This window comes from Onychomys torridus, chromosome 12 (assembly GCF_903995425.1).
Source record: "Onychomys torridus chromosome 12, mOncTor1.1, whole genome shotgun sequence".
Classification (NCBI taxonomy): Eukaryota; Metazoa; Chordata; class Mammalia; order Rodentia; family Cricetidae; genus Onychomys; species Onychomys torridus.
In genome coordinates, this window is record NC_050454.1 from 62,984,594 (window position 1) to 62,995,739 (window position 11,146).

Here is an 11,146-nt window from a genome sequence, read left to right on the forward strand (position 1 = left end):
ATCTCTTGGTGAATGAGGAGAGTTCAATAAAGAACTTTTTCATGTTATAGGTTTTCACTCCAATATATGAACCATTGCTGCGGGGTCATGTGTGGAAGAGAGCTGTCAGGGCTTGTGGTATATACTTTTCTAGTCCCTCACCATGGGAATTTGTGCCATGCTAAGAGGTAATTCAATGTCAATGAAGGTTGATGGCACACAGGACAACATGGGCTGCTGAATTACATAGTCAAATTCTGCATTTAAAGATTTATTCAGTGATGTTTGAATACTTTAGTTTGGTCTTTGGGTTTTATAGTAGGTATCAGAAAAAGTTAACCCAATTAATGTCCCCTACTTCCATTACATTTGTTCAGTTCTTTCTTTCTTTCTTTCTTTCTTTCTTTCTTTCTTTCTTTCTTTCTTTCTTTCTTTCTTTCTTTTTTTTGTTCAGTTCCTAAGGGGGACACATTAAGTAACTGAAGCTGAAGCTAGCATTTTGTTACAGGTTGTAAGTAAGAAAAATTACGTTGAGAATAAAAGGTGAATGTAAGGTTAGAAATGACAATAGTTGAGTACACTGTCAGTTTTCTAGTAAGCAATTTTCTGAAAGCACCATCATAATGGAAATAATTTGAATTTGTAGTCACTTTATGCACCACCTAGTTTTCAAAATAGTTATCTACAGAAGGCTAGAGTCCTGGATTTCTCCCAAACACCTCTGAATTACTGTTGAAGGAGGCAAAGATTTTATTTATTTATATTTATTTATTTATTTTTGGTTTTTCAAGACAGGGTTTCTCTGTGTAGTTTTGGTGCCTGTACTGGATCTTGCTCTGTTGACCAGGCTGGCCTTGAACTCACAGAGATGCACCTGGCTCTGCCTCCCAAGTGCTGGGATTGAAGGTGTGTGCCACCACCACCCGGCAAGGCAAAGATTTTAAAGTGTTAGCTCACCATTCTCACATCTGTCCCAAGTGTGTGAAGCACTGTTTCTATTCAATACTGTACATATATTTATACTTTCTTACTTACTTGACATAATTAAGGGAAACGGAAAAACCCAAAATGCATCTATCAGCAGAATCATTTTCCATTTACTTCATCACATTGGGAGTTGGCAAACAAGCTCACAGAACAAATCTGGCCCATCATTTGTTTTTGTGAATAAAGTTTTATTAAAACACAGCCATGGTTAATCATTTACATATCATTTATGGCGGATCTCATTCCTACAAAAGCGCTCACTGTCACATGGTTGTGACAGGAAATATAGCCTACAATGCCATACTTACAATCTGGATCTTTACAGTAATTTGCCAACCACATTAGTAACAATCTTATCACTAAAGACATCAAAATCTTTTTTATCAATACTTCTAACAAACAGAAAATACAGTTCATTCATCAAAATCTTAAAAACTGTCTCGAAATCCAATATTTGTGTCTCATCAGATTTCTCACCCAGAAATTAATCCCACTTCAGAAAATAGACATACACATTCAAAAGTGTTCTTTTATTATTTCTAGTTAACATATATTGTATAAATACTCTATTTTATATGCACTTTTACAAAAGCGATATAACTTAAAGGTTTTATCATTAGAAATAAATGTATAAAAATAAATATGTTATAAGCATTTATTATAAACTATAGTCCTTCTTAGAAGGAACAAACAAACCAATACTTATAAAGTACATACAATTCATAGTAACATATTTTACTATATACATATGGAAATAGTCATATTCTCTCAGTAGAAGAGCTGAACAGACATTCACCAGGATACGACTGTTGGACCAGCTGCCAGGAATGGACCTGCTACCCCACAGCAGCTTCCCATGTAAGACAAGCGATCTCCATATTCCCAATCTCATGGGACCGTTTTCTATACCTCATCCTTACTCTGGCGTGACACTGACATGTGTGATGTTACAGCCTTTTGTGTGACATGGATTATCTTTAACATTCATGGTGCCCAGGTAGGCTGACCTTGGAAGAAAGCAAGGCAGGAGACATGTTGTTCATTTTGTTTCCTTGAGTTTTTATGTCCTTACATAGTTTGCTGTTTCTTTCCTCCTTTTAGAATTAATGTACATTTTATAAGTAGGTGAATTGTTTCTACCTCAACATGAATTATAGTTAAAAAGTTGAGAGGGTATAAGAAGGAACCATGAGCCTTTTCACAGAGATGAGCCTTTCTGTTATGTTGAGCGATCTGAACACTTTACTATTGATAGAAATGATGTATCAACATCCTCTGCAACTATAGCAGTTGGAAACTTTGAATAACAATCTTGCTCGTACCCTTTTCCTTGCCAGCATTGCCAGTGACATAAAGTAAGCCATGTTTGAAATACAATCCCACCTTTCTTCTGCTTTGCCTTTCCCAACCTCCATAATACAAAGCATCTAATCAGCACCATGTAACAGGGCTTGAAAGATTTCTGCCAGACCCTGACAGTTGTTTCTGCAATAGATGTAACAAAAGAAAATACTGGTAACTCTCTGGGGCTTCATTGTGCTAAATACGGTCTCTCAGATGCTAATAGCCCTCACTAACTACCTCATCAAATTTTGACTGGCAGGATCGTGTCCTGATCTACCCTTTTTGCTATGTTACCCGCCCCCCAAACACACACCCCTCTTTGACAGGCCTGGCTGGTTACTGGTTTGATTCATGGGATCCCTCCAGCACTCTTGATCTCTGTGTATCAGCCCTCTCATGCTACCTTGTTCTCAAACTGTTTAACTGCACTGTGCCAGTGTGCAAAAGTCAATGTAATGCTTTGGTTTCTTCAGAGGATCACAGCTCTCGTTGGATAACACCCCTCCATCATGGGACAGACATTGTAAGGTTCTCTTCTTGTAACCCTTCCCACAGGTTTTGGAGCATGGTGACCAATCCCCCACCTGCCAGTGTGGACAAGGCAGGTCTGCACATGGTCTGGTACTGGCTGGCTTCACTTCTTTGGCACACTCGGAAGCAGGACGCCCATTAATGTCTCGGCACTCAACTACTCTTCTCTGCCAACCTGATCCACATGACTTGGAGCATTCCCCCCACTCTTCAATCACCCACTCTGAGAAAGTGGGGATAGCATTGAACGACTCCTTCTTCTTCTTCATAAAATAGGTGTATTTGATTTTGGGTCGGAGAGCATGGCCCACCATAAGAACCTGGATGGTTAAGGGTTCTTTGAGTGGACTAAAGCTTCGGATTCTTTCCAACGCTGCGGAGGAGCCACTGTATCTTAAGACAGTACCTTTGTAGGTGAGGTCTTGCTCTAGTGTAGACAGAGTGAAGTTTCCATTCAGGATATAGGTACCATCCGCAGCTTTGATGGCTAGAAAGCTGCCGTTGTTTCTGGACCCCCTTGGATTCCGATGTTTCACTTCGATGTTGGTAGCTCCAGCAGGAATTGTGACAATGTCATGATACCCAGGTCTGTGGACAAAGAAAATAGGTATATTTTTCAATCACTTGTTAATCAACCATATTGAACATTGCTTAAAAATATGCAATTCTTCTTTTTGTTTTCTTTTGTTTTTTGAGACAGGGTTTTGTCTGCATAACCTCTATGGCTCTTCCTGTAACTTCCTTTGTAGACTACAATGGCCATGAACACACTGCCTGCCCCTGCCTCCTGAGTGCTGGGACTAAAGGCATGTCCTACCACGCCTAGCAAAATTATGCAGTTCATTTAAACGTGACTTTTTCTTCTCTGTCTTTCAATCCCTGATTAATCAACCTCTTCACTTAAAAATATGCAATTCTTTTAAATGGCTTTTCCTTAGTCCTACAGAATGGCATGTCAAAATTAGTATGTGTTTTGCTTCATGTGTTGATTCATTAGTTTTAGGTTGTTGAGATAAGGGTTCACTTGTAGCCCAGACTTCACTAGAACCCATTGTATAGTCCAAGCTGATCTAGAACTCATTGCAATCATCCTTCCAAACACTGGAATTGCATGAATTTGTTTTTGTTTTGTTTTGTGTGTGTGTGTGTGTGTGTGTGTGTGTGTGTGTGTGTGTGTGTGTTTGAGATGGCATTTCGTGTAACACAAGTTGACCTCAAAACTCACTATGTAGGCAAAGATGGCTGGAATGTCTGACACTCTTGTCACTCCTGTCTCTACCTCCCATGTGCTGGGAATTGAACCCGGGGTCTTGTGGATACGAGGCAGGCTCTCTATCCACTGACCTATATCCATATTCCTGAACTCCGTGTTTTGAAACTTACCTTGTACTAGTGACTGATCCTGATATTTTCTTGCAGGTGGAGCCATTTCCTCCACAAACGCCACACTTATCAAACTTCTTTTTGGAGTCTATGATGTGATCACAACCAGCTTTTACACACTGTCCTTGCACACAGACAGAAGTAGAGTCTGGACTACAGGGAGTGCCGTCGACAACCTGCAGAGACAACATGCACCCGGTGGTTAAACATCCAATGTGAAGAAGCATGTGATGGCAACTGGGAACGCTCTCCTCTCCACTCTCTTCCCATGCAGCGTGTATTCTCTCCCTCACATGCCACACGTTACCCTTCATGTGTCTGTCTTTTTCAATGGCTGTCTGCAAAGTTTATACATGCCTCGATCATTTATTTACTGGCCTATCTCCCCTGTTGCTAAGGTCAGTGGAAGTAGTGTTCACTGTCAGGCTGATTCCTGCTCCACCTTCAGGGCCTAGAACAATATGCTGCAGTAGAAGGCACTCCATAAATCACTTGCTAAATATTTCATCTGCAACTTGGACATGTTTTCCTATCTTATAATGCTAAAAGCCCATGACAACTGTAAGAACATTTAATTTCATTCTCTGCTTCAGAGCAAGACTTATCCCCTCAGCAAAACATCAAAAGAAATGGCGAGTCTCTTTGTTCAAAGTACGTGTTCCAACAATAAATTGTCATTGCTTAGACTCTCCCCTTAGTATGTTTGTGTGTGAGGCTGCTAGGTACCCAGTAACAAGTACTTTGGACTATTTTCTAAAACTCCTGGATTCTGTGTTAATATATAATTTATCTAACCATGAATTGCTGTATATGAAACCTAGTTATACAGGGAGGCTATTGAGTTTTTAAAGGGCTTTTCTTTGGATATAAAGGAGTAATATTAAATACATGCAAGACTCTCATATGCTTACTAGATTTAAACTGCCTTCCCAACTGACAGCATCACAAATCCCAATGCAAGATGCTGCTCCTGCATTTAGAAGGATTCCAAAGTCAAAACTGAATGCTGGTTAATATGTAAAGAGAGTCCAGACATTTGTACGAAAAGGCAGCAAGCCAAGGCCTTTGGCTCCTTAGCAGAACTACACGTGTAAAAATACCTACCTTGGGCTGTAAAACAAAGAAGTAGCCAATGCCTTTAGCTTGACAGATGAGCTTGCACCTGTCCTTTGGCGAGACGCCAGCGTACTTGGGTGTCCATTCCACAGTGGGCTCATTCCCAAAGGAAGCTTTTGAGAACTCGTTGTGTGCTTCACATTGCTCCTCTCTGAAAGTCTTTCCTGGAAAGAGAATGGTGTGTTGATGTTACCAGTTTCCGACTTTCAACCTCATGTGCGTTCCTCTCCTTTGTCCTGTTTCTGAAAGCTGAGGTCCAGTATGACTCACCGTTATTATCCGGACAGTCCTCAATGTTACAGGACCTGTAGCGTACTCTTTTGCCTTCACAGTACTTCCCTCCATTTTTTGGCACCGGGTTGTCACATTCTCTCAATGTATACTGAACTCCTCCACCACAAGTTCTTGAACAGTCTCCCCAGGGTCCCCATGTCCCCCAGCTTCCATGAACAGGAGTCTAAATGGAGATACAAATATCACCGTTAAAACTCTTAGACTTTTTAGGGAGTTGGAGAAAAATGAAAAACAAACAATCTATTCTCAAAATTCATTATCATCTCACTGTTATCTGGTGTCCCCACTACGGGACACAGAGAGAGTTTGTCTGGGTAAGAACCTTAACCCTCACTGCTCTTTCCAGCTCTGAGTTGTAAATAAGGATGTTTCATTGGGAAAACTCACAGCAAAATGCTTCATGTCGGTCTTGTTCACACACTCGCCACTGACACACCATTTTCCTTCTCCACAGCTGGTGCCATCTGCCCAAGGGAAGTGTTTTGTTTGGCACACCAGTAAGCCACCAGAGGTACCAGTGCACCAGAGGGTGGTACATGTGCTGGCTGCTTCAGGGCAGTGTTTGGATTCTTCTCCAAATGTAAACTGACACTGACGATTAGCATCATACAAGGTACCGGGGAGATCAGATGGAAGCTTGATGGGGTTCTGGGGCTTGTCTATCAAACATTCCCCTGGAAAAAAGAAAAAAAAAAGGGCAACTATTAGAACATAGTTGGTGAAAACACATAAAATGGACTGATTTTGATGTTACAAGATATTTACTGTGTGAAACAATACATAGCCCCTTGTGATTGTGACATTTTGGGAAAACCAGTGCAAGGGAGATTTAGATTGTTATTAAGACATTGTCCTTAATAGAGTACTTCTGGATTAACAAATACAAGAAGTTATTAGTCAGTTCAAAATATTAATAAATAGATTTTAGGAGCAGGAAGCAGTGAAGATAAAGATCTGTAACTTATGATCTTGATAGAGAAGGTAATTCTGAAAGGGGGGAAATGAACTGAGCAAGAACCATGTTGCTCATTTAACTAGAACCCTGTACAAGGAAGGCTGGACATCATCTAGAAAAAGTAGCTGGCATCTTACCATGGCCGTTATCCAGAAATGATGTGACCATGTAGGCGCTGCAGGGAGACCATGGCTGGCTATGGTCCAAGCTGGAAAGCATGGAGGCCATCAGATGAGAATCTCCTCTCTCACCATTAAAGCTGGCACAGTGCTTTGCGTCGTCATGTGGCATGTTAAACACGTGGCCTGGGAAGCAAGACAGTAAGACTGACCCTAAGACTGACTCTTCTTTTGTAAGGGATTCATTTTACAGGAAGGAACGTATTTAGTAGACAACATGTTTTAGGGATGACATCTACTTTGATCAGGGTATATATAACAAGATGTCAACTTTCAAATGCTCATAGCACTTGCTCTTGTTCTAATAAGACTGGACCTGAAACAGTGGAAAAGATGTTCTACCATTTCTAAGATCACTGGTGTCTAAAGTAGCAATATAGTCTGAGATGGTTTCTTTCTCTCAAATCAGATTGTCTTATTGGGCGGAACCCATGCACTGGGCTGAAGTTGTACACTGATCCCGACTTACCCAATTCATGAGCTGTGGTGAAGGCAGCTTGCAGACCATCATCTTCTATGACAGAACAGCTTCTGCTGGGGTCACATATAGTTCCAACATCAGCCATCCCGAGAGTATCGCATGTGTGGGATCCACATAAATCCTACAAAAAAACAAGGGAAATCCCTTTTAAGTAGGACAGTGTGGACTTGAGACTTAGCTCTTCAGCCAGGCCAGTCTTCACATGTGATTTGGAGCTCATCCATTCATTATTGTTGGGGCCCGACAGACTACATGTCATTTTAAGGAAGATTTCCTCTAATGGTTTTAAAATAGAACTTTGCAACTTGAGATGTTGAAATTAAAATAGAAATAAGCAAGCCGGGTTAAGCTAGCCCTTTAAACAAAATTGATGAGGCAATACAGCTGAGATGGCTTTTTCATCCATCTGTACGGCAGGAGGTGATAAAATGATCGATATCCTCTTGTCTTACCTGTCTAGTGAAAAGAATGGCTGTGTCATAATGCTCGGCATCCCGGTCACTGGGAGGGTTGTGTTGTTTCTGCCAACTGCAGAAATTCCTCAGGGTGAGAGCAGCATTGGAGGTAACCTCTGGACCTTTCTGCTCCTCATATATGACTAAGATCTTGACCACTACCAGGCTAATGGAATTCCTAATGCTCGGGTGCTTGTAAAACCGGGCTGCCACGGAGAACAAGGTCAGGAGGTAATGCTTTAGACCGCTGCCGTGGAAGTCAGCCATGGACTGGTCAGCCACGAGCATGGTTTCCACATAACGGGGGCTGGACACAAACCGCCTTTTTCTTATGCTTCCAGGTCCTGTCAAGAGAAAAGAAAGTTTGCTCGTGGGCAGTTTCTCTCAGAATAGCGACCTTCCTGGAGTATATATTAGGAAAGTTAACCAAGTCAGAGAAAATAAAACTGAAATATACCTGGAACAACAATAAAACAAATATTTGCATCTTCTAAAAACTGTGGATGTTATTTTTAAAATGTTTTCGTATTGCTTTAAATAAAACAAAAAACCCAACATGGGCTCCTTAGAGTCACCAAACTGTCTATGCTATGTGTCAGCGGATTTCTTTCGTGGCCTTTGACAATCCACAGCCTGAGCTAGGCAGTATGGATATCATCCTATCCAGCCGTAGTAAAAACTTGGCAAGGGTAGCAGGCAGAGCGCCCTGAGTCACCCTTTCACTATTGAAGCCAGGGCTGAAATCCTGAATGAGATCATCCAGCTCCACGTGGAAGGCACAGGGCAGGGCGTGGGGGAGGGGGGTCTGCCAAGGGGCGGGGCTTGAGGAATCTCAGTCTGCAAGGCTCAGCTCTCTCATTCACGGGGTCCCTGGGGGTTCTCTGCGCTATCCAGTTCTGGGCACTAGGACCACCCACTCTGCCCAGCAGTCTATTTCTGCCTCCCCTCACTCCCTTTGTCTCTGGGGGAAATAAGTCCCTGTCTCAAACCAGGGTTGCCTATTTGGAAAACAGCCCTCTTCTGGCTGCTGACTGAGGTTCCGTGGTCAGAGAAGTCGTGAAGTGGGCTGTGATCCATCATGACCTGCTCCCAGGAGCAGACGGATAAGGGGGAGAAATCTAGAACAGGACACTTAAGGAAGTAAAAAAGGACAAAAAGAAAGGTGGGTGATAAAATAAACTAACTAGTGAGTAAGTACTGAACACAGCAGAGGCAGGGGGAGAGCGTAGCAGGGCGGATCAGCCGCGGCTTATGTTCCGCGGCGCTGGGGAGCAGAGCCTCGGCCGGGAGAGGGAGCGCAAGTCCCCAGGCAGAGGTAGGAGGCGCGCGGAGGCGGGGCGAGCAGGGCAAAGACCTCCCAAGCAGGTTCTGCTGAGGGGCCCCCGCGCCGCCAACCATCCGGGTCAGCCATTCAAAGGGGGGAAGGGGACAGAAGGCCACAGAACTGAGATCGCCGCCGCGCCGTTGCCTAGGCTCCTGAACACATATCGAGGTCACCATCGCTCCCCTACTCCTCCCTCCTGTGAGCGCGGTGCTCGCACGCTGAGGTTACAAAACTCAGCGAGAAGCTGCAACTCCGCCTAAGTGAACTCATACATTCACTAGAAGGAATTAAAGGACTGGGAAAGGATTCTCGTGTGTGAGGGATCGGGTTACGAACTTCCCCGTGGAAACGCTTGAGCCCTTATCGGCAGGAACTCCGATTCTTCTTTTTTCTTAAATCATTAACTATTCGGGCAAAGACATGTTCTAGCTGGGTTTGGTGAACTTACTTTGCGGGTCACGACCCAGAACCCCGCTGCAGGTCTCAGTGAGTCCTCCAGGTCCAGAGGCGAGCTAAAGTGTGCCCTCAAGTTACGCCTCGTGGAGAAGGGAGGTGGATGGAGATTTAGGGGTGTGTGTGTGTGTGTATGTGTGTGTGTGTGTGTGTGTGTGTGTGTGTGTGTGTGTGATTCTTATACCTGTTGGCTTTCTCGCGCCTTGCGGCGTGGGGTCTCGTGGCGGCCACTGATTCCGGGGGTCTTGGCTTTCCGAAGGTCGTGAGTCGCTGGTTGGCAGGGTCTCATCGTCGTCCATGACACCACACTTGGCTCCGCCGCTGCCCCGCCGCCTTCGCCTCAAGATGTGGAACTGCGGCGGTGCGGGTGACTCCTCGACCGGTACGGCGGGGACCAGACGCTCGGTGGCGACCGCAGGCGCTGGCTGGATGAAGAACTCCTCGCCCTGCAGGTAGAAGGCACCGCGCACGCCTTCACAGAGGCTGAGGGCGGCTGCGGAGCTGGGATCGCCATTCACCGTGCCTGAGTAGAAGCAGTGCGCCAGGTCCCCGGTGGGGTCCAGATGCTGTGCCTCGGACCCGGGACTGCGTCCCACCGTCTGGAGGGTGAAGCCAGGAGCCAAGAAACCGCTGTCCGGCTGCAACTTCAGGTGCAGTTGCTGGCCAAAGGCGTCCAGACGGAGGCGGGTGATGGAATCGTGGCCGGGGGCGCGCTCCAGGGAAGGCAGCACCAGCTCCTCGTCCTCCTCCGCGGGGCGCCCTTGTGCGCCCCGCACACACAGCAGCATTGCTATGCCAGCGAGCAGCGGCAGCAGCGTGAGTGAAGGCGGAGAGCTCGGAGACTTAGCTGCCCGCTGGACGTGCCCCATGTCGGAGCGGGGCCTCTGCTTGCGGGACTCCAAAGGGACTGCTGGCTGCATGGCACGGTACACGGCAGCTCAGCGAACCCTTGTTCTGCTTAGGCGCGCCGAGCTCCTCTGGACTGCTCCGGATGCTTAAAATTCACGATCACTTTGAAAGTTCGCACAGAGCTGGCCGCCAAAGCTCCGAGTCACTCAGAAAGAGGTGCTTCGGGTTGGCCGGAGCGCGGGAACTTTTTATTCCAGCACGGAGTTGGAGGCACCCACGGGACCGCAGCTGCCAAGAGGCTGCTGGAGGATCGAGAAGCGCTCCGGAGCTGGGGAACAAGTCCAGGAACGGAGCCTGGACTCTTCGTCCTCCGCCTTGGCCTCAGGGTGCCTGGATCTGAGCAGGGATCAGCTCTCTCCGCGGTGCTGTGCGCTCTGGCCTTGCAATAGCACCTGGCCCCGAGCTGCTTTCCAGCGAGTGCAAGATCTAGGCAGCCCCGGCAGCCCCTTTATAGCCACATAGGAACCCCTCCCTTCCCTCCCCCCCCCCCATCCCTGCGACACCGCCCCCTGATCTCAGTTGGTGCTAAACCACGCTCTGCGCCGCGGGGCCTGAAGGGGGAGGGGGCAGCCTCCGCGCTGGCCTCACGCCACCGCTCGTCACTCTGGGGGTGTATGAAGCCGAAACACCGCTATGACCAGCACTTTGTACAGCCCAGGCTGCTCTGGGAAGAAGGGTGAACCTTTAACTTCATCTCTCTGCTGTAGATTCCCTGACCACCCTGCTTCCTGTCACCCTTCCTGTGCCCGGGCTGGG

At 45.9% G+C, this 11,146-nt stretch overlaps 1 protein-coding gene across 1 annotated transcript; it reads right to left on the minus strand.

Annotated features, from left to right (window-relative positions):
- Window positions 1-1,133: 1,133 nt before the first annotated feature.
- Window positions 1,134-10,842, minus strand: Adamts1 (ADAM metallopeptidase with thrombospondin type 1 motif 1). The gene is made up of 9 exons (XM_036204060.1): window positions 9,666-10,842; window positions 7,702-8,048; window positions 7,238-7,370; window positions 6,727-6,894; window positions 6,022-6,308; window positions 5,611-5,797; window positions 5,329-5,504; window positions 4,225-4,400; window positions 1,134-3,429 (listed from the first exon to the last, which is right to left on the minus strand). The coding sequence occupies exons 1-9, from the start codon at window positions 10,399-10,401 to the stop codon at window positions 2,730-2,732; spliced, it is 2,910 nt and encodes a 969-aa protein (XP_036059953.1). The 5' UTR covers window positions 10,402-10,842; the 3' UTR covers window positions 1,134-2,729.
- Between the last annotated feature and the right edge of the window lie 304 nt (window positions 10,843-11,146).

Coding starts and splice junctions, on each gene's coding strand:
- Adamts1 (XM_036204060.1), bottom strand. CDS start 10,401: ATGCAGCCAGCAGTCCCTTTGGAGTCCCGCAAGCAGAGGCCCCGCTCC. Junction 6,895..7,237: donor CACCACAGCTCATGAATTGG/GTAAGTCGGGAT, acceptor CTTGCTTCCCAG/GCCACGTGTTTAACATGCCA. Junction 3,430..4,224: donor GGATCAGTCACTAGTACAAG/GTAAGTTTCAAA, acceptor CTTTGTCCACAG/ACCTGGGTATCATGACATTG.